General features: G+C 38.4%; 3 protein-coding genes across 3 annotated transcripts in view; 2 read left to right on the plus strand and 1 right to left on the minus strand.

The window, feature by feature from the left end:
- Positions 1–9,840, plus strand: part of LOC136258257 (histone deacetylase 8-like) — a 17,421-nt gene extending 7,581 nt beyond the window's left edge. Inside the window, exons 8-11 of the mRNA XM_066051576.1 lie at positions 7,337–7,509; positions 7,848–7,942; positions 8,369–8,474; positions 9,578–9,840. Of these exons, the coding sequence (XP_065907648.1) occupies positions 7,337–7,509; positions 7,848–7,942; positions 8,369–8,474; positions 9,578–9,693 (490 nt within the window). The 3' untranslated portion in view covers positions 9,694–9,840. The remainder of the gene's footprint in view (positions 1–7,336; positions 7,510–7,847; positions 7,943–8,368; positions 8,475–9,577) is intronic.
- LOC136258266 (armadillo repeat-containing protein 7-like) lies at positions 9,784–14,281 on the minus strand. Its single transcript, XM_066051608.1, has 6 exons — positions 14,119–14,281; positions 12,503–12,697; positions 12,392–12,458; positions 11,337–11,407; positions 10,974–11,065; positions 9,784–9,908 (listed from the first exon to the last, which is right to left on the minus strand). Exons 1-6 carry the CDS (start codon positions 14,225–14,227, stop codon positions 9,867–9,869), a joined length of 576 nt encoding a protein of 191 aa, XP_065907680.1. The 5' UTR covers positions 14,228–14,281; the 3' UTR covers positions 9,784–9,866.
- LOC136258268 (vesicle transport protein SFT2B-like) lies at positions 14,218–21,846 on the plus strand. Its single transcript, XM_066051609.1, has 7 exons — positions 14,218–14,375; positions 15,007–15,105; positions 15,370–15,528; positions 16,147–16,182; positions 16,268–16,326; positions 20,447–20,476; positions 21,707–21,846. Exons 1-7 carry the CDS (start codon positions 14,304–14,306, stop codon positions 21,753–21,755), a joined length of 504 nt encoding a protein of 167 aa, XP_065907681.1. The 5' UTR covers positions 14,218–14,303; the 3' UTR covers positions 21,756–21,846.
- Positions 21,847–23,017: the final 1,171 nt, after the last annotated feature.

The raw sequence follows: 23,017 nt of genomic DNA on the forward strand, positions 1-23,017 counted from the left end.
GAGACTTCTGCTGAATTTCCCCCACTCTGGCTTCTATTACAGCCAGCAAATCTTAATGAATTTGTACATTAACACTTTCTGCACAGCTGTCAGAAAATGTCTCTAGTTGTACAGTAACTGCAGCTACTGTAGTTCTTCTTTTGTCTTCCTAATGCAAACATGATAGTTTCAGATGGTGTTAAGCAGCAGTAATTTACATGGATGTCTGAAGTAGTTCTGTGTTCACTTGGTTGCAGCTTTTTGAACGACATAGCATTTAATTCACGGATTTTCTGTGGTCCTTACAAGGTGAACAACGCACATCATCTGCTGGTACTAGTTTATGATCTGGATTACCTTGGCAGATACTCATTTTGGCAAGGTGTTACAAAAGGTAGTTAACACAAGATGAATTGTTTACTAATGCTAGTGTCTCTGTTGCTGGTATATTATGCCGAGAAAGCTCCACACCATACACAAACAAGCTCCATGTCAAGTCTTGGTTAATAGCCACACTGAATTGAGTCAGTGGTACACACCACTCCTCATTCGCAGTTTTGAAAACACCAGTTTGACTCTGTATTCTCATCTTGTAGTATGGCAGTCCATCTTAGAGATGTGCAGGCAGATACCTTGAGACACTCCACCAACTGTCTCAATTCTATGTTTTCAGTGCTTGATGTTATTGGTGGTCACAGTGGTAAAAGCACTGAGTGGCAGTGAAACAACAAAAGGGCTTCAGTTCTCTGTTTCTTGGGTGCCTTGAGATGGTCTTCATTCTTTCTGTGTCTTTCTACAGCTGTAGTTTAAACTTTCTGTGAAAGTATAGCTAGAGTGTATGCAATAAAGGTGCAAAGTGCCTAGCTCTATAAGTTAATAAAACAGAAGCTAAGATTATATATTTGTAACTATTATACTAAGCCACTCTACTATCTTTAAGCTTCAATATAATTACAGCAGTTGCAAGAAAGATGCTGAGAACTACACAAAATTTACCTACAGTACTTCGTACTTCTAGCTAATATGTTTAGCTGCACAACGTATAGCTCAAACAACTCGAAATTGCCTTCACTTTAAATATCTTTCACACTATCTTTCACCGTACTGTAGGTCGTTAAAGACAGAGTATGGTGTACAAAATATACTGTGTGCAGTGTTGTGTTGTAAGATAAGTTAGGACAAATTGTATAGAGAAATGCACTCATATTTTGCCATGTATATGTACCTTTGTTCTTAATAACTTTTAGCGAAGTTTATGTCCATATAACCAGACCTTTACACTCGTTTCTAACCCTTTACCAACTTGAAGGCATAGCTAAGTAAGTGTGTGCAAAACTACAAGAAGTGTGTAAGCAGAATGTACACGTAATATTAATCTAATCCAAAACAGCCAAGCTGTAAAAACAGTGTGCGGCCCTCAGAAAGGCTATGGTGAAAAAAGATGTGAAATCCAAGGTGGCGGCCAAGAAATGGCTGTGATGGTAGGTTAATGGTAAAAATTTTAATAATGACAATTCAGGTAAATTTTGTGAAGCGGCACAAAAATTCACCTGAATTGTCGTTATTAAAATTTTTACCATTAACCTACCATCACAGCCATTTCTTGGCCGCCACCTTGGATTTCACATCTTTTTTCACCATAGCCTTTCTGAGGGCCGCACACTGTTTTTACAGCTTGGCTGTTTTGGATTAGATTTCATTTCTTTTTGTATTTGTATACCCCAAAGCCGGCCTATGGCCAGCTTTGGGACTTTTTTAACCTATGTTTTTTTTCTTTACTACAGGAAGAAGAAAAGATGAAGTAGATGTACTTTAAATATTTTATCAGTAAATGTACAAATTATATATATAATACATATGGGACCGGATTTGCGAAAAGGGGCCTTCCATACACATCCAATTTGCCAACTTTGACAATTGATAACTTCAGAATGGAAAGAGCTATTGCCTTGAAATTTGGGCAGTGGTGATTTCTTTGCAGCTGAACTCTCCACATGATGATTTCTTTGTAGCTGAACTCTCTACAAGATAATTTCTTCTAGCTGATCTCTCTACAGGGAGATTTGTTTGTAGCTGAACTATCTACAAGGTAACTTCTTCTAGCTGATCTCTCTACAGGGTGATTTGTTCGTAGCTGAATTCTGTACAGGTGATTTGTTTGCAGCTGAGCTCTTTACAAAATGGTTTCTTTGTAGCTGAACTCTCTACAAAGTAACTTCTTCTAACTGATCTTTCTACAGCGTGATTTGTTTGTAGCTGAACTATCTACAATGTAATTTCTTCTAGCTGATCTCTCTACAGGGTGATTTGTTTGTAGCTGAATTCTGTACAGGTGATTTGTTTGCAGCTGAGCTCTTTACAGAATGGTTTCTTTGTAGCTGAACTCTCTACAAAGTAACTTCTTCTAACTGATCTTTCTACAGCGTGATTTGTTTGTAGCTGAACTATCTACAATGTAATTTCTTCTAGCTGATCTCTCTACAGGGTGATTTGTTTGTAGCTGAATTCTGTACAGGTGATTTGTTTGCAGCTGAGCTCTTTACAGAATGGTTTCTTTGTAGCTGAACTCTCTACAAAGTAACTTCTTCTAACTGATCTTTCTACAGCGTGATTTGTTTGTAGCTGAACTATCTACAAGGTAATTTCTTCTAGCTGATCTCTCTACAGGGTGATTTGTTTGTAGCTGAATTCTGTACAGGTGATTTGTTTGCAGCTGAGCTCTTTACAGAATGGTTTCTTTGTAGCTGAACTCTCTAAAAGGTAACTTCTTCTAACTGATCTCTCTATACAGGGCAATTTGTTTGTGGCAGAATTTTCTACAGGGTGATTTCTTTGCAGCTGAACTCTCTACATGGTGGTTTCTTTGTAGCTGAACTCTCTACAAGGTAACTTCTTCTAGCTGATCTCTCTACAGGGTGATTTGTTTGTAGCTGAACGATCTACAAGGTAACTTCTTCTAGCTGATCTCTCTACAGGGTGGTTTCTTTGTAGCTGAACTCTCTACAAGGTAACTTTTCTAGCTGATGTCTCTACAAGGTGGCTAGTTTGTAGCTGAACTCTCTACATGGTGGTTTCTTTGTAACTGAACTTTCTACAAGGTGACTTCTTCTAGCTGATTTTTCAATAGGGTGATTTGTTTGTAGCTTCACTCTCTACAAGGTAACTTCTTCTAGCTGATCTCTCTACAGGGAGATTTGTTTGTAGCTGAACTCTCTACAGGTGATTTGTTTGAAGCTGAACTTTCTAAATGATGGTTTCTTTGTAGCTGAACTCTCTACAAGTTAACTTCTTCTAGCTGATCTCTCTACAGGGTGATTTGTTTGTAGCTGAATTCTGTACAGGTGATTTGTTTGCAGCTGAGCTCTTTACAGAATGGTTTCTTTGTAGCTGAACTCTCTACAAGGTAACTTTTCTAGCTGATGTCTCTACAAGGTGGCTAGTTTGTAGCTGAACTCTCTACATGGTGGTTTCTTTGTAACTGAACTTTCTACAAGGTGACTTCTTCTAGCTGATTTTTCAATAGGGTGATTTGTTTGTAGCTTCACTCTCTACAAGGTAACTTCTTCTAGCTGATCTCTCTACAGGGAGATTTGTTTGTAGCTGAACTCTCTACAGGTGATTTGTTTGAAGCTGAACTTTCTAAATGATAGTTTCTTTGTAGCTGAACTCTCTACAAGTTAACTTCTTCTAGCTGATCTCTCATACAGGGTGATTTGTTTGCAGCTGAGCTCTTTACAGAATGGTTTCTTTGTAACTGAACTTTCTACAAGGTGACCTCTACAAGCTGATTTTTCAATAGGGTGATTTGTTTGTAGCTTCACTCTCTACAAGGTAATTTCTTCTAGCTGATCTCTCTACAGGGTGATTTGTTTGTAGCTGAATTCTGTACAGGTGATTTGTTTGCAGCTGAGCTCTTTACAGAATGGTTTCTTTGTAGCTGAACTCTCTAAAAGGTAACTTCTTCTAACTGATCTCTCTATACAGGGCAATTTGTTTGTGGCAGAATTTTCTACAGGGTGATTTCTTTGCAGCTGAACTCTCTACATGGTGGTTTCTTTGTAGCTGAACTCTCTACAAGGTAACTTCTTCTAGCTGATCTCTCTACAGGGTGATTTGTTTGTAGCTGAACGATCTACAAGGTAACTTCTTCTAGCTGATCTCTCTACAGGGTGGTTTCTTTGTAGCTGAACTCTCTAAAAGGTAACTTCATCTAACTGATCTTTCTACAGGGCAATTTGTTTGTGGCTGTATTTTCTACAGGGTGATTTGTTTGCAGCTGAACTCTCTACATGGTGGTTTCTTTGTAGCTGAACTCTCTACAAAGTAATTTCTTCTAGTTGATCTCTCTACAGGGTGATTTGTTTGTAGCTGAATTCTGTACAGGTGATTTGTTTGCAGCTGAGCTGTTTACAGAATGGTTTCTTTGTAGCTGAACTCTCTACAAGGTAACTTCTTCTAACTGATCTTTCTACAGGGCAATTTGTTCGTGGCAGAATTTTATACAGGGTGATTTCTTTGCAGCTGAACTCTCTACATGGTGGTTTCTTTGTAGCTGAACTCTCTACAAGGTAACTTCTTCTAGCTGATCTCTATACAGGGTGATTTGTTTGTAGCTGAACTCTCTACAAGTTAACTTCTTCTAGCTGATCTCTCTACATGGTGATTTGTTTGTAGCTGAATTCTATATAGGTGATTTGTTTGCAGCTGAGCTCTTTAAATAATGGTTTCTTTGTAGCTGAACTCTCTCAAGGTAACTTCTTCTAGCTGATGTCTTTACAGGGTCACTAGTTTGTAGCTGAATTCTCTACATGGTGGTTTCTTTGTAACTGAACTCTCTACAAGGTAACTTTTTCTAGCTCATCTTTCTACAGGGTGATTTATTTGTAGCTGAATTCTTTACAGGTGATTTGTTTGCAGCTGAGCTCTTTAAAGAATGGTTTCTTTGTAGCTGAACTATCTACAAGGTAACTTCTTCTAGCTGAAGTCTCTACAAGGTCACTGGTTTGTAGCTGAGCTCTCTACATGGTGGTTTTTTTGTAACTGAACTCTCTACAAGGTGACCTCTTCTAGCTGATCTTTCTACAGGGTGATTTGTTTGAAGCTGAACTCTCTACAAGGTAACTTCTTCTAGCTGATCTCTCTACAGGGAGATTTGTTTGTAGCTGAACTCTCTACATGATGGTTTCTTTGTAGCTGAACTCTCTACAAGATAACTTCTAGCTAATCTCTCTACAGGGAGATTTGTTTGTAGCTGATCTTTCTACAGGGTGATTTGTTTGAAGCTGAACTCTCTACAAGGTAACTTCTTCTAGCTGATCTCTCTACAGGGAGATTTGTTTGTAGCTGAACTCTCTACATGATGGTTTCTTTGTAGCTGAACTATCAACAAGGTAACTTCTTCTAGCTGATCTCTCTACAGGGTGATTTGTTTGTAGCTGAGCTCTTTACAGAATGGTTTCTATGTAGCTGAACTCTTTACAAGGTAACTTCTTCTAGCTGATGTCTCTACAGGGTCACTAGTTTGTAAATGAATTCTCTACATGGTGGTTTCTTTGTAACTGAACTCTCTACGAGGTAACTTCTTCTAGCTGATCTTTCTATAGGGTGACTTGTTTGTAAACGAATTCTCTACATGGTGGTTTCTTTGTATCTGAACTCTCTACATTGTGGTTTCTTTGTAGCTGAACTCTACAAGGTGATTTCTTCTAGCTGAATTATCTCTTTCTATAGTTGCATGAATTCCCTACAAGGTAACTTCTTCTAGCTGATCTCTCTACAGGGTGAATTGTTTGTGGCTGATCTCTCTACAGGGTGGCTTGTTTGTAGCTGATCTCTATACAGGTTACTTGTTTCTAGCTGATCTCTTGAATTCTCTTCGGGTGACTGCTCTATTAGGATGACTGCTCTATTAGGATGACTGCTCTATTAGAGTATCTCGATCTCACACTTGCTACACTAAGTTGGATTTCGTGTTATAACTCCGTGGTTTTAAGTCTGATTCTTCTACACCATTGAAGAGCCTTTCTAAGATGATAACTCCATCTGTACAGCGATTTTCAAAGCATTACCCCAAGCGGTTTACCTGGTAGGCGTGGCAAGCAGTCGTTTTTTATTAGCTAATCTCGATTGCGTAATTGTTACACACTGTTGGTTTTTTCGTTGTATCTTCCTGGTTTTTAGCTCGATTTCTTTCAAACCACAAAAGGTTTGAGGTTCAATAGTTAACCTATTCACCCACCGATTTTCAGCTTCTTCCCATACGCGGTTTACCCTGTAGGCGTGACAACATATTGGTGTTAATTTTCGTGAATAATCGCTCATAACTCTTTGCCTGTTTATCGTATTCCAGCCAAAGTTGGTACCGAGATGCGCCTTTATATCCCCCTTCTGTGTGCCAAATTTCAAGGCAATCGGATATGGCGTGCGAGTTTTATAGCAGTTTTTGTAAGTGTGCGACAAGAAAAAGAAAAATAAGAAGAAGAAGAAGAAGAAGAAGAAGAAGAAAAAAAAAACGAAGAAACTGAGCCAATTTTTGAAGTCGCATATCTCGGGAACGCGCGAAGCGATTTCGCTCAAATTTGGAATGTGGAGTGCTGCAGTTGGGGGGCATGTCCACAGCAAAAATCGTCTTGTTTCATCAAGGAAGCACAGAGCTACGGAGGTGCGAAAATTGCGTTTTCTTTCTTCCTGTCAATATACTCACGGGTGTTACGCGCCGGCTTCTTGGGCCGCACGACACACTACCGTGTGTCTTGATACTCTACACATTTGCACCACAGCCATGCCTCTGGTTTGAACAGGCTGCTTTTCACAAGTGGATTTCTAGAGACGTGTGCCAGCCACTGGGAATGCTCTGGAACCTTGTAATGTCACTGGCAAGCTGAAACACAAGACTAGAGACATGAACAGCTGTCCAGATACTTTCTGCATACATTTCTGTGTTTTTCAGTGGCACAGGTGGTCTTGAGAGCCCAATATTAAGGCTGGAAGCACCATATTACCCGCTCGGCTATTTTCTGTTCATATATCAATTACCCACCCACCACCACCCATGGTGATGTGCTTGTGTTACAGATATCGTCATGAAAAAAGGTGCTCAAAATCATGCTTATACCAACAGCTTGCTTTCTATGGATTGAATTGTAATAAACACTATGGTTGGCTGTATTCACGGTGAAAATTTAAAACTCGTAGCCTTTGTCTTTCCCAAGATTGAAATGTTTAAAATCGCATATCTCACAATCTATTGATGTGCGTAGATCGACGGTTTTCCCAAATTAGGTCACATAATGTTTACGTTAAACTCAATTACCATTCCATGTATGTGCGTTACTATAAGTATTCATCTATTTGCTAGGGTGATGGCAGAGATTAAGGACAAGTTTGAACCTGAGGTGGTTGTTGTACAGTGTGGTGCTGATGGTCTCCATGGTGACCCGATGCAGTCATTCAACCTCACGATACAAGGACTAGGAAATTGTGTAGCCTTCATCTTGAACTGGCAACTACCTACATTGTTACTTGGAGGAGGTGAATCAACTGTATATAATTAACACATATTCAATTGGTTTTAAGTAATAGAGTGTGCATAACATTTAAAGGTACTCTTTGCAATTGACACCATAACAGAGAGTCTTACTTCCTGTCAGCTTTAATAATAACATTGGCTTGTAGCAACTGTGAATTTTTTTTCTAGTTTTTGTATATGGTGTAGGTGTTCTATTACCTGTCTGTGCTTACATTCACTGTATGTTTAGATGTGCTTACCACTGTTTGTTTTCTTCCACATTTTTTTCTGTCCAGTAGCATTGAGCATTTGCCATTTTACTATGTATACATGTAGTTTACTAGTCCACACCCCCTTATAGGTGGCTACAATTTCCCAAACACTGCACGTTGTTGGGCCTACTTGACCAGTATTGCTGTGAAGAGGATGTTACCCAATGATATCCCGGAACATCAGGTGTGTCATTGTGCATTCTATTAGAGCAGTTTATTGTTTATTAGTGTACATGAGTGTTGTTGCTGAGCTATACGTGCAGTTACCATAGTTGTACTATAGTGATTGTATTTTAATAGCCACTGTCTCTACTGGACCTAAAATATTGTCTTATTAATGAGGCCTTTCATAATCTACATGTACGTTTAGGACCCATGTAGTTAACATTGTCATTATTGCTAATGAGGTTATGAGGTACACCTAAGGTGTACTTGAGACTTACTAGACATGTTATACCACATAGTATCATAGCACTACATTTAAGTGACTGTTCTATTAGAGTATTTCAGCACTAGTGTAAAGTACAGTGTGTTCTTAATTGTACACACTTATTGATTTTAAAACTCTAGTTTGAGGATCAACTGTTGTGTGTATATTATTTCTGTCCAGTGGTTTAGTCAGTATGGACCGGACTACACACTACACTGTCCCCCTGGTAACAAGCCAGACAAGAATAATGTGAAGTACATGGCTGAACTGGTGAACACCATATCAGGTCAGCTGTGTAATAGTGTATAGGGCTCTATATCACACACGTACACATACTCAAACATTGTACACTACACATTACAAGCAGGCAGGGGCTCACATGTACATACACAGTTGTACTTGTGCTACTCTAATAAATATGCTGCTACTGTTGCTTCATGGATAACTGTCAATACAGTGGATAGTCAGTTGTCCACACTAAAGGGAGTGTTGATTAGAGTACCAATTACAGTTTAATTTTTTTGTCAACAGGTGTATGCTCTATTAGAGTAACTGAATATAGAGGTCAGCGTATACGTAAATGAGTGGCTCTTTGATTTTTATGTGTTTTTCAGTTATACAAATCTCCTCGTTTGGATCTGTTATAGTCTCACATGGCATAGACCATATTTTTAGGCACAGGGGCTTATTTGCTATCAGTATAAGCACCAACACCTAAACAATTTGGTCTGGCACATTTCTTGTACTGATAGATATCCCAAAAAAAAAAAAAACTTGGAATAATTGTGTACATTTTTTATGTGCAAGTAGAGATGGCAACCAAGGCTTTTAACAAATCTACGTTAGAATTTGGGGTTAGAAACCTATGCCTAAATAGTACAAACCTCCTGGTCATACAGCCTTACTGAAATGTCTGCTACAAGGTGTTGCTTGGAAACACAGTGAGTTACACTAGTACTTGTATGACTTTTCAGAGCAACTTTGGCACCAGAAATGTGCTAGAATAATTGCACTTATAGTGAAAGTGATAATCCTTTATGACTTGTGACTAAAAACCGTATGGTCTGTGCCATTTACACAAGACCACATACAGTAAAATCTTAGTGATTAAAAAATCTAACTCTTTAGTGGTGTAGTGTCAGGTTACAAAGTTGAGTTGGCTCACTTGTCAGTTGGACAGTACGGCTGATGCTGTACGTATATTTTACCACTACAGAGATTATTGCAGGCCAAAATCAGCTACTAGGACCAACTGTTGACAAACCAAAGTGTGTAAGAACTGTAATTGATGGGGACACACACACACACACGCGCCTACCATATTGCATGCAGATAGATTTTTGGATTAGGAGTTGTTTGATCAAACTGTACTGCATAATATTTTTACAGGCAACTTGTCGCATCTGTCAGAGTGGTTACTAAGGACAGAACGGCTCCAGGAATTGACAAGCGTTAACAAAGTGATTTCCACATTGAGTGCAAAGTGTGATATATACAAGAAATGAACATATTACCCCATCAATATTAATCCTAATGGACTATTACAATATACAAAAGAAATTATTCACATATATACAGATGTTATGTAAAATGTATTAAAATAGAATGGATGTTTTTTTTTTTTAAATGAATATTATATACTGTACAACAGATACTGTACATATGACTCAGTGACTAGTTAATTCTCATCACCAGCTGGCATGTTCCGTTTACAGTAGTCCTAGAAGGCACATAAAGGTGAAACAATGTAGTGACTACATAGTTTAGCTGAAAATAAAAACTACCTACTATTGTAGTTGTGATAGTACATCAATGAATGCATACAGTGTAGTAACACAGGTACTGTACTAGGAATTAGGGATCGATCATAGGCATAAAAAGTAGTGAAACAAGGGAGGTTGCCTACACTTGCAGATACATACGTCATTTACTCCCTAACTTTTCCTTGTACCTGTTTACTTTTTTTTGTTACACAATTATGACTGGTGAACCCCACATTAGAAAAAATGGCAAATTGTAATGTTTTAGCTTGAACATGCGCCCCAAAATTGAATCGCTTAAAAGTGTAGCAGCCACTTACACTATGTTTAAGCTATGCATTACAAATGGAAGAATATTACATGAAGAGCCTCTGCAATCAATCCAGCTATTATGAACAATTTCCATTACAAATGTAGGGAAGCCATCATACACTACTGCAAATTGACAGTCAAGAAGAAACGGGACACAAAAGGACAAATGTAAGTCCATGATGCCTACATTGTATGTACTGCATATTATGCCAAAAGCACCCATTGGGCTGAAGCTACATCTAACAGTGAAAATAAATCACACCCGTAGCCTTAGCCATCATCAAGTTATGCTTGTCTGAAATCAGCAGGCAGTTAGTCAGTCAGTCAGTAGAAAATAGTGTTTAATAAGTACAACCAAGAGTTAACCTCTCCAGTATTATTAACTCTTAGTACAACACTCTGAGGTTAATACAGCACTCAGCTTCGCCTCATGCTGTACTAGCCTCTTGACACATCCTAGCTTTCATGCTGTATTTTCCATACGTACTGGTGATACTGCTTAAACTACAGGGTATAGTGTAAACTACTATCGTGCTGTGTGATTAAAGAAAAGTTGAACACACACCATAATAGTGGTAAGTATGTTCTGTAGCAAAGAGAGGAGTGTCCCTTCAAAAGGTGCATATGGGAATTGTTTTAATGGGTTTCTGTAGTGTGGAAATACTGTATTTTTTCACCACATTTCTTCTTTCTATACATGGTTAGTTCAGTACCTCTAAGAAGATCTTGGCCAGATTAGATATTCTAGTATTGGTAGACTTGACAAGTTGTTTCATCCGATTCTGAATATATCCAGCTGTAATGGCTGTAATAATAGTGAGAAAAGTAGCTATGGACGTAACTAAAACATGAAGGATAATTACACACAATGAAGACATACGTACTATAGAACTCAGGTCGCCTTTTGTTAAGGCTTTGCTGACAAGTGGGTGTGTGCATTAAGTGGGTGCATGAATATATATGGATATTGCACTGAATAAATTTATAGTTAACTGTTAAAATCTTTCTATATATCCTGTAACTACACACATGCTCAAAGTGGAATGTACAATACACACACAATTCTACCCACTCACCCAGCCTGGTTTCCGGGGTGATCAGATACATCAGTGTAGTAATGGCTGACATGACTGTACAGTCATTAGTACTAGTGGAGTGGAGATGCACGATAACGGTATTATCATTAATATTGAAATAACTAAACATGCAATAGACTGTACTGCATCCTAGTGGGGCACTGCACCGGTGCTGCGCACACACATGTACGCACGCATCCCCCCCCCCCCACACACACACACACACACAAGGCTTGGGGTCAAATACTTTGAAAAGTATTTAAATACAAATACTCTGAAAGTATGAAATACAAAATACAAATACTTATACCCAGGATGTATTTCAAATACAAATACTTCTAAATTACTTTTGTACTTTGATCTGAACTACACGTTACACAACCACCCAATAGTACACACAGCTGTTTTAATATTGTTCTAATACACAAGTGTATGGTAAAAGCAACTGACCACTCATAATAGCTTAGTAACTGGCTAGCTACTTAACTTATTGAATACATATCTTATAAACATATATTCTTCAAATTGTTTGTCAGTTAAATGGCATCGATCAGGGCAAAAGACTTTACTTACTATGCTAAACAGTCTTTCTACGGGTGCTGAGGATGCAGGTATGCAGAGAAATCTAGCTACAAGCCATTTTGGCTAAAGGTGGAAATTTTGTTTGATTTACTTTCCAAAACACAAGTGGATCTTCTCCTTGCGGTATGCAGGGTGAAAGTAAGTACTCCTCAACAATTGTGTTTAAATCCTTGGAAATATCAGCAGTTGCAAAGTCAGACTCATTTATTAAATCACTGACAAAAGGTTTTTAGTTTCTTGACGCCAGATTCTTCCTCTATTTGTTCAGAAATTTCAGCAGCAAAGTATTTGAAGTATTTGCAGAAAGTATTTTAAGTTTTTACACAAAGTATTTAAGTACAAATACAAATACATGTTGTTTCAAAACTTCAAAATACAAATACTCAAAAATAGTATTTAAATACAGCTAAATACAAATACTCATGTATTTGACCCCAAGCCTAACACACACACGCACACACAACACTACAAACCTCTCCAAACACTTCACAGTATATTGTATCCCATCATTCTCAATGATGTAAGCTTTGTTCAACTTGTCTGTGTAATGACATGTTAATCAAGTGACAATGAGCCCCACCCACCTAAGCAGCAGTTGCAAATCCCACCAATGGCAAACTGTATCATTGTGTCATTGTACTCTTTGTCTTCCTTGTCTTGGTCTTCCTCAGCCAACACATCAAGAAACAAGTCAATCACATTCAACGTGCGGAAGAACTGATAGTTGATCGGATCATAGCCAAAGTTGGCCAAGTTAGCAATGATCTGAAGTTTGTGTTCTAAAAATATCACCATAGACAGATAAACACCATGAGATTTATTATCAGCCAGCACTGGTACCCGCCCTATGTTATGCACTCATATAGAGTGATAAATTATAACTGGTACCTGCATATTCCCTACATGCTTAACAAAGCTAAATAACTGTTTTTACAGTAATGAGTAGTAGCTTGCTTTACTACCAACTTTTATAGCTTATAGGAAGGTGACGACGATATAGGTACAGCTGTAGGTTAGCATGTGTACTGTATATAGCCCAATATTGTTTAAGTGCTATTCATACACTCTAGTAGAAAGTTTAATACTTAGCATTGTAGGGCAATTAGTTCTACACACAGGGCACCATCTATCACTCTACTTGATTGCACAACATACTGAAGTGATTTGTGCTTAAAATCCATAAATGTAGATTGCTTTACTGCAGACTTTAGATTATACGAAGCTGCAGGTTGTAGGGTAGTATAGGGAGTATAAGTGTACGATTGTTTTTAGTACATGTACCCAGCTAACATTGTTTCAGAGAGAATATAAAGGTATAGCAAGAAAAGTTGCACTTGTGGTGCGAAAAAATGACATGAAAAGGTAGAAGTAAAAATGCTGCACCAAAAAAGGTTCTGAATAAAAGAAAAAGTATACACATGAACATAAATGTTATAGTTTTAAGGCAAAACAGATTGGAATGAGACCCAGTCCACCATCACACAATCAGACAAATTAGAGAGCACTTGCTCCACCCATACAGCTATACAACACACTTAGTTTTCATGCTAGTAAAACTAGGTGCTTACTTGTGGTTCACCATGCAGTTTACACACAGAATTCCAGCAATTTTTGCTCTACACCATTCAACGTGCTGCAAAACGATGAATGATGGCCATTAGAAGCTCAACTTCAGTCCCAGATGATCGACGCCTCATTTGGCACAAAAAAAGGTGCTCCGGTGCATGCAACGGTTGACGAGACAAACATCTAACATCACAAAGAATATAAACAGACAGACAGCTTAATTAGTGAAGTCCACTAGGGGTAACACGTTAAAATGCAATCATAAATTCAGTCTAGCTTTTAAAAGTGTCAAGGTCAATTGTGTCAATGATATCAATTCTTAATTGTTCCGTTCTAGGTAGAAAAAGAATATTAATTTTGTACTTGACAATCTGGATTGTAGCTCTGCAAGTTTAAGGAGAATTTAGACACAAGTATATGACACAGGAGACGCTTAGGCAGTGCAAGTTAGTTTCTCACAATCTTGAATAATAAGAAGTATAGCAGCATGCAGGTATTCTTCTACTTCATTAACTTGGCCATTAAAGTTAACTCAGCATGTCTATAACATTGCGTTGCTAGAACAAATCTTGCAGCTCGATGTTTACACTTAATATGCTTTTGTATGTCCACAGCACACAAGTATTGTACTCACCCTTGTCACTAGTGTCTTGATATTCAGTGACTATCGCCTGTAGATATTTCAATCTTCCCGTTCCATGAGGTCCTGTGCGTCTCTTCAGTGACTCCTCGCTACTGAACATATGATAGATGAGCACTAATTAGAATATAACTCTAATTAAATTCCACCATTTCGTCAGCGTTAAAAGCGCACCTGTCATGGACACTTTTAAAAAGACCGTTGGACTAACTGATGAGGAAGATGACGACAAAAAAGGAATTCTATCAAGCGTAAGAACCATCTATATCGCTCTCAAATAAAATATTAGTCTCTTTGTACCCCGTATGTTTTTGTATAGCCTTCGCATATCATGTATTTTGGTTGGGCTATGAATGCACATAACTTGAAATGTGTGTTGGTGTAGCTATACCATATGCCAGTAGAGAAGTGCATAGCTCCAGTACACTGAATTCCTTACAGGAAGTGGCTGAATTTCCCCTGGTGCTTGATGTTATGCATTCAATAAGCTATCACTATGTAGTATGCAGTGTTAGGATGAGAAATGCCTGGCTATTTAATATTTACGCACAAGACTAATTCACAACTATACAAATATAATAGCTTCACGGTTGTCTACAGCAGCAACCTTATGAATAACTACCAATTACATGCTAGAGAAAATTTATGTCTGTATTGGAACCTCCTAACATAAATTGTGGACAACCTCTTTAAATATAATGCCTTGGTCAGGTGTAGTAGTAATAATTTTATACTCACCTCAACTAACATTACCTCTTACAGAGGACAAAAATAAATTTCCCAACGTAGTCCATCCTAGAGAGAGATTCCACTGTATTGCTACCATTGGTCCAACAGTATCCATATGGTGTCACTAACTAGGTTATACTTATTACACTGTAGTTTGGGGATGACTTCAAGAGGGTGACCAAGATGAGCTGGACTAACAGGCTGATTGGGTTTGGAATATGTTCAGGATTAGCAGCTCTGTTTATTGTACTAGTAAGTTATTATGTTGTGGTATCAAAACAACCTGTATGTACATGTTTGGGGTATATGTACAATACGTAACTAATTGCAAAACAAAACTGTTTCTTTTTTCCCATTTATTTGTGATCAGCATTTTCTTGTGCTGTATGTATTAAAGAGCTTGACATTAATACACCTATACTTATCTATCCTTTAAAAGTACCGAATAAATTAGGGAATGTATGTATGTGCCATATTAGATTGTGATACTTAGGTCTATCATGTGCTCCTTCACAGGGATGTATTCTAGCCTTCTTCAACAAGGCAGTGTTTGCAGTGTTGTTCACAAGTGGTATGATCCTTGCAGTTGCTGGGACCTTCTTCCTTGCAGACCCAATAAAACAAGTGAAGAACATCGTTCAACCACAGAGAATCATTGCAGTGATAGCATTAACGGTGAGTGGTATACTATTGAATCAGGACACCTAAAGAAATGTGTGTACATCCTAAGATAGTGAGATATGTTCTTGCTTAGCAGTGAGGTGTCCTGGTTTCAGGGGTCTAAAGATGTGCGCATTTCTGATGCTAAAGGGACCATAGACAAGTGTCATAATTATCAGACATTCCAAAGCGTCCTTTTATGTGACTACACAGAAAGTCATGGTTCCATAGACAAATAGTTGTTCATGGTCTTAATATACTCAATGGTGGTGTACTGTATAGTACAGCTATTTAAGATGGTGACTATTCACTAATACTAAATGGCGTCAATGGCTCACAATAACTGTATGTGTATATACAATTTGAATATTTAAATTATACAGTGATGTTGATTGTCTTTGAGAAATGAAAATGTTGGCCTTATAGATACAGGTGTAATATTATTAATGATTACTATAGGATGTGCCAATTTTATTCATAAGAACACAGGTTTTGCATTCTTATACAGATCCAAATTTAGTAGGGCAACCTGTGGGACCAAGAAATACGTTTTTAAAAGGTGGTCTTTTACTGAGGCCTTGATAATTATGTTTGGGACCTATTTGACATTAATTTTACTGCTTTGTTCTGTAGTTGGCATTTGTGTTGACATTCTGTGCAGTATTTTGGGTAAGTATATTCTGATATGATGCTTAATTTCTGCTAGTAATAAGTAATGTGTGTTGAGCATTGGCATAATTTTCATTTCTCATAGTGGGACTTGGCTGGTTTGGCATTCTTGTTTGCTGCAATACAAGTTATTTGTTTCATCTGGTAAGTGTGCGTGTAGTGTGTGGGTCTGTGCATAGTGTAATCTAGTGTACCGTACATGTACATAGCACATGGGAATATATACTGTTGTGTGTTTCAATGACAAGGGTCCATCTATGTACCATGACTGAAATAGATATGCATATACACAACAAAAGAAACAAAGCTGTCAGTTGACGTATGCATAGTCTGTTTACCCAATGAAACACTGGGCCACAAGTGCCCTACTTTGGGTCCAATGAATCAATGTTTACTAATCCTCAGGAGTAGTACCCCATAGCAGGCTGTGCCATATGTCCTCCTCACTAAACACCTTGCATGCTCCCCACTGGGTTTTCCTGGCTGTGCACTAAACAAATCACCGTGATACATACACTATGGGATGCAAAGAATGGGTAGATGCCCAGGCTTTAAAACACTCAAAGTCAGTAACCAGAACTTTTTGGAATGCCTTCTACCATGCTTCTTAAACAATCAATCAGCTTGGGCTGTAGCAGAAACACACCTAAGAGTATGCACTCCAAATTGGTCTGCTGAATATCCTGTCGCTCTATCAGCAACTCTCGCATCCTTGTGTATGGCAAATGACCTGTGGGCTGAAGCCCATACCTTCTTTGGTAAGTGGGTGGAATAAAGTACTTTCGAAAGCATTTCAGCCCACTGACCGACAGTGGCTGGTACTCAACATAGCAATCATACAACTCATCCCACTGACCAACAGTGACTGTTACTAAATAAACACAGCAATGTTGTCCGTTTTTTTTTTGTCCAGTGACTGGCGGTGCCAATATAGATAATGATGTTTACCTTAGCTCACTGGCCTACAGTGGCTGGTACTACAACACCATGAGGCTATACAAACCGTACATACTGACAGCCAGATATAATACAGCTATTAAAACGCTCTACCAGCAAACATGACTTTGTAAACACTACATACAGGATGAATAGATTAAGCAAGGGGATCAACCTGAGCATGAAAATCTAACAAAACCAGGACCCGAGTAGTGGGCTTAGAACTCCCAAAGAACCAGACGCAACTCTACCAGGTTAAAACAAGTTATCAGTAAGTGGTAAATCACACCAGTCCGAGCAAAATGTTCACCATCTGGGCAAATGAGAGGCCAAAATGGTGCTGAAGGCCAAAAAGAAACCCTTCACATTCACAATTCTCAGCATGTCTCAACAACCTGGGAATCAGATAGACCAGTGGACACCACCAATTTATTTCATCACACCAATCACTGCATCAAAACCTGGATTACAGAAACGGCTGTTGAATCTAGGGAGCTAATTCTAGCAAAACAATCTACAGTAATTGACCCCATTTGGAATTCAGCCAGCTAAACATAGCAAGGTTCAATTGCCAGTCATCAAAATCCTGAACATGGCTAAGCAAAATGATTCTCATCGCAACAAACCCACTTAGGCTCAATAGATACATTATTGGAGGTAAAAAATCAAAAGGTCCTCTTGCTGAAGGACTACTGCCTTACTTCCAACTTGGAGAATATACTTGTACGTTAGACGTTCAGAGTATCAGTAAGCCACTAAAATTGTACAATTATGAATATTGGGTACCAAAGACTCAAAAACCATTTTGTGACTGCCCATATCTCACGCCATGTTGGGCCTCTACCACATCCCATTGACCGTGGACTACATAGTGACTATGCTCCATAACATTCGAGAACTCAGTAAGAGCTTCTGGGGACAATAGCAAAAATCATTCCAATAGTCATGGTTATTCAGGACTGCATACAAATTCCTGGTACCCAGAGTTCTGAAAAGAAGGCGCCCAGTGGGACTTCACAGGGTGGGCCGGCTGCTACCAGAATATCCTGATTAAACTGGCTGGCAGGTCAGTGTGAACTGAAAATATACCATCATCTAAGTATTACAACCATGCTTAATTATAGCTTAGTAAAGAAGTAACATGCTGTAGATAACCCAAATGGAAGAACCTCAAATACAAAAGTGTGCACCCCTTCCACAGTACACATGAAATTCAAATACTGTTTCATGTATATCAACATGATGGTGAAGTCAAATGCAAACCCCATACCACCTTTCTCAAAAAAGTAATAAAAGCAATTTGCAGGTCTTCATATTTAAAGACCAGCTTCCAAAGAAACTGATTTAGGTGTCAAAGATTGATAACCGACCGCTTCTTACTACTGCCTTCTACAACTGATGAGGGGCTACATATGAAAGATCTCACTGGGACCATAGACTGCTAAGTGATAAAATCAGGTTGGTCTATGGCTGAATTATGATTAGCACTAAAATAAGAAGTAGGAGAGGAAACAGTGGCAAGCCGTAACCATGTTCTATGACATCAGCAATGTGCTTCCCTCGTTGCCAACTGGCACCAAATCATACAAACCCAGATCATAAGCATTCATGCAATATGCATGACAAAGGATACAACTTGGGCTGTACCACTCTTGTTGCTTTAGTACAGCTCGTCCATATTCTCCATAGAAAAATGCACTCCTTGAACAGCACTTACCCGGTGCCCAGGAGTTGGAATAAAATTAGAAGGCACCTGAATTGGACGACTTCCAGTGCACTTGGTCTGATACGTAGACTTCTCAAGAAGTGGTGTAACTGGTGATGGCACCTCCAGTTGGTGGCTGTGTATCAGCACGCTTCCTACATGCCAATGTTACCTTTCCCTCTGCAGCATTTTCTGCTTTCTCAATTTTCTTTCTTGTCTGAATCTTCACCAGCTCGTCAGCATTATATTTGACACAACTGACCACCCAAACTCGGAGCAGTTGGCCAGCCTTATTGACTTCTGCCTGGACTTAGTAGATGGGTACCTTCATCCAACACTTGACTTGCTTGTTGTAAGGTCGAGGAAACATGTTTGAGGTAGGTGTGGAGCTGACAGACGCTTCTTGAAGTTGTGTTCCAGCTATTATTTGAATCTGTTCTTGAACTAATTCATCGAAGCGACATCGTCTCTCACTTCCTTTCTTACAAAAAAAAAACAACTTTTGCTGAAGGTGGGCTTTCTTAGCAGCTTTTTCAGCTGTTTCTTCTTGGTCTTTTTATTTAACTCAGCCTGAAGCTCTTCTATAGACTGCCGGGTAGCTGCTGGGATGAAGTCACCATAGTGGCAATTTTGTCCTCCTTAGCATACATTTCCACCGTTGACTATAAAAATGCAGCAGTTGTTGCAAAACATGAAACAGAAATGGTGTTCACTATGGTACTTGTTGCAAGTGAGGTATCCATAGGGTCGATGACCATGAGCATCTTGCCAGTAGTAGTTGCCATAATGAGAACAAAAATAACACATGCTTTGCTTGGGTTGACAACCTAGAACTGACTTAGCAACCAGGGTACCCTCCTAAAGTATCTGGTACACATACGCATTCCAGTAACACGGAGAGCATATTTTGGATTTTCTGTCTACAGTAGTATCTGCTGATAATCAACAGAAATTAAATAGGTACTGTGAAGGTTTGAGCATCTGAAGTCCCACTGGTATATACCTCACCTGTTGTTCTATGTAAGATGTGAACAGCTTTCTTTGTAAATACCAGGTCTCCATTAACAAGGAAATGTGAGTGAAGAAACTGAACATGGACTTAGGCTGAGCTTTAAAGTCACAGCATTATTATGGAAAAGATATCACAATGTTTTTACAATGGTTGCGGAATTTGCACATGTGAACATTAGAAACCTGGCTGTTATGTTATAGACTGGTCCATTTCTTAATGTTTTAATTTTGATAAGCACCCTCATTGGATCACATGATCTACAGTTGCTGCTGGGTTAAATTGTAAGTACCAAACACCAGTAAAGTCATGAGAATATCATTTACCCAACTTTGTATGATCCGTTCGTTACAGTTTTTACTGTAATACTGAGTTACCAGGCTGTAGTCTAGCCACTGGCCTCACACATCACATGTATGCATTCTACTTGCACATGCTTGTATCTGCACACACAGTCATACACATGCAGCAATACTATAGGAGACTACTAAAGGTAATGGTATAGTAGTACTGTTCACTACCCTGCCCACTCTTCAAACCCCAAGTGGTCAGGGTGGCTAGTCCACAAAGTTATAAGCCATATTTTATTAAATGTTGCTTTTGTTGTTTTACAGGTACTGTATCACATATATCCCATATGCTCAGTAAGTGTCTCTGTGTATAGTAGTGTATGTTTGCATGCGTCTGTGCATATGTGTGGCATACAGGTGCATGTGTACATGCTTGCGTTCGTATGTGTGTGTGTGTGTGTGTGTGTGTTTGAATATAAAGTACATAAAGCGTCCATGTATGAAACTGTATGTGTACATACATACATACATCCCATGGTTGGTTGATACAACTAGTATACTTTCTGTGCTGTTTATGTATAGTAGATAACTACTGCACATGAAACATGGACCTATGCGATTCTGACTTTTTAATCGCTTTTAGCATGCATTACCAGGAGTTCATAAATAATAGTTAGAAGGTAACTTAGCAATTTAGTAACTCTGAAGGCCCAAGACTTTAGTGTCCAGAGTGTAGCAAGAGCACTACTAAAGGCCTGAGGGTTTCTAAATCTTTTGGTTCCCATCAGCTGCACTGTGTATCTTGTTTAGACTAAACATTACCATAGCCTTTAAAAAGTATCTTTATATGCTAAATTAGTCGTGTGTGACTTCCTTGATTGCTTCACTACTGATTTACCCGATATATATCCCCATGCACGAGGGCTGCAGTTAACTTAGGTGCCTGCAAATTATATCACACTTTCTTTCTCATCAGTAGATTTTTGAATACATACTCTTTTCGCAGTTCAGTTGTTACAGTTACTATACACTAGGGCCCAAACAAACTTGGATTGTCAGGGTTCGAACATTCATTCATTGAGTAAAGTTCACAAATCTTTCGAACTTTCAAATAGAACTTGTTCCTGTATATAAATTGCGAATTACAGCATACTGTAGTAAATGCATGTATCACAACTTTGCAACATGTACAGTTGTCAACACTTTAACTGAGAAAACTTGAAATTGAATAACTACAAGTAAAAATACTCGTGGTTACCAGGTTATTACTACTGCTACAGTTGAGACAACTGGCTGGCACAACTAGCTGGCACAACATGGAAACCTTAAAACCTCACAATTTACTTTATAGGCTTGGCCTGAAATGCCACTAAATCATCAACACATAACTTCCCACACATCATTATGGAATGGTTAACTGTATCACTATCTAATTAGTATAGTTTGAACTGTTCAACCCACACTCGAATGTTCATTCATTCGAACGAACCTTTGAATTCACTTAAGTTCGTTTGGGCCCTACTATACGCCATTGTAGCTGTGTTGTAATATAACAATTTATTTTGTGCTTGTTTCAATCCATAGGACGTGTATTACAAAAAGCTGTGCTACACTGTTCACAGGATGCTGCTAACAACCACCACAGCTACATATAATGACATAGTGATTTTTAAAGCATGAAAATTTGATGTCATTAATTTTTGTATTAAATACTACTATCACTACTACTGCACATTCTCTGTACGTACACACTTGAACTCTGTCAGTGTATACTGATACTCAACATGTTGCATCATTGGTAACAGATGGACCTTCATTAGCTACCGGCTTACATGTATACTGTACAATTGTTAAACTCTAGTTTGGATGTATGGTGACAATTAGCAGGTGGGCACCTGAAAAGTGTCTAGTATTTTGTATGATGATGAATGTTTAAAATAACAATTATTGTGCATATGCAAGGCCACAACAAGTTATACCTTAGTCTGGGCCCACATGTAAATCTTGGAACTCCTGTTTATGAGTAGACTTTTTAAGTACAAGTGACTCCAGAAAAGATTAAGATACTCTAATAGAGCAGTTTGTTTTATTGGACAACTATAGACTAACAATGAGGCAGGGAGGCAGAAACCTGTAGCTGAAGAATACAGAAGAAAGCCTTCTTGTTTTTCATTAAGCAGTGATATACATTTGCTATCCTTAACTAACAGTCAAGTTGGTGAAGTATATTTGACCAACAGTCAAATACACCTTACCCACTTGATTTTCTGGTTATTTATGCCCTTTGAGCCATACTGTAGCATTAATTTTGCAGAAATGTGTGTATACATGTATTGTATTGCTATCATATTATTTTACCAAACTCTTATTTCCACCATGTATATTCTGGAGCACAATTTTTGCAGAGGTACCACTTGACTTCTTCCTGTAAGCTAAGTTTCATATCAACCATACAACGTTAGATCATGGCTTGGCTTCATTTTAGTGAAGGTGAAATAGTAATTTAAATTAGAATCTACAAGTGAAGGAGAGCAAACATCATTGATGCATGGTGAAGGTGGATCTACACCACAAAGAAGGTACATATACTGTCCATTCCTTTGTCGCAGTAATCAGAGGAGTTATAGCCAAACTTATAGACTCTTTGTCAACCATGCCACTTCTTTGTGCCACAGAGTCTTACTGATTTTATTAGCACAATATGCACCTGATAATTCAATATTCATTTCTAATAATCAAGCCCACCTGATAATTGGTTGCTTACACCACAAAGAGCAACTTTACTGATTATTGAGACCTAAATCATCAATCAAAATCAATTACACTAGCATCAACGTCACAAACCCAACGACATCAGTGAGGTAGGCCATAGCTTCAGCATTCCTAATAATAGAG

The sequence above is a fragment of the Dysidea avara genome, chromosome 6 (assembly GCF_963678975.1).
Source record: "Dysidea avara chromosome 6, odDysAvar1.4, whole genome shotgun sequence".
NCBI lineage: Eukaryota > Metazoa > Porifera > Demospongiae > Dictyoceratida > Dysideidae > Dysidea > Dysidea avara.

Bases quoted from the DNA above. Each gene is read 5' to 3' on its own strand.
- LOC136258268 (XM_066051609.1), top strand. From the start codon at position 14,304: ATGGACACTTTTAAAAAGACCGTTGGACTAACTGATGAGGAAGATGAC. The intron at 15,106-15,369 runs GTAAGTTATTAT...GCTCCTTCACAG, and splicing joins CAGCTCTGTTTATTGTACTA to GGATGTATTCTAGCCTTCTT. The intron at 20,477-21,706 runs GTAAGTGTCTCT...TTCAATCCATAG, and splicing joins ACATATATCCCATATGCTCA to GACGTGTATTACAAAAAGCT.
- LOC136258266 (XM_066051608.1), bottom strand. From the start codon at position 14,227: ATGTTCAGTAGCGAGGAGTCACTGAAGAGACGCACAGGACCTCATGGA. The intron at 12,698-14,118 runs GTGAGTACAATA...TGATATTTTTAG, and splicing joins TCAAGACACTAGTGACAAGG to AACACAAACTTCAGATCATT. The intron at 11,066-11,336 runs GTGAGTGGGTAG...CTATTATTACAG, and splicing joins CACCCCGGAAACCAGGCTGG to CCATTACAGCTGGATATATT.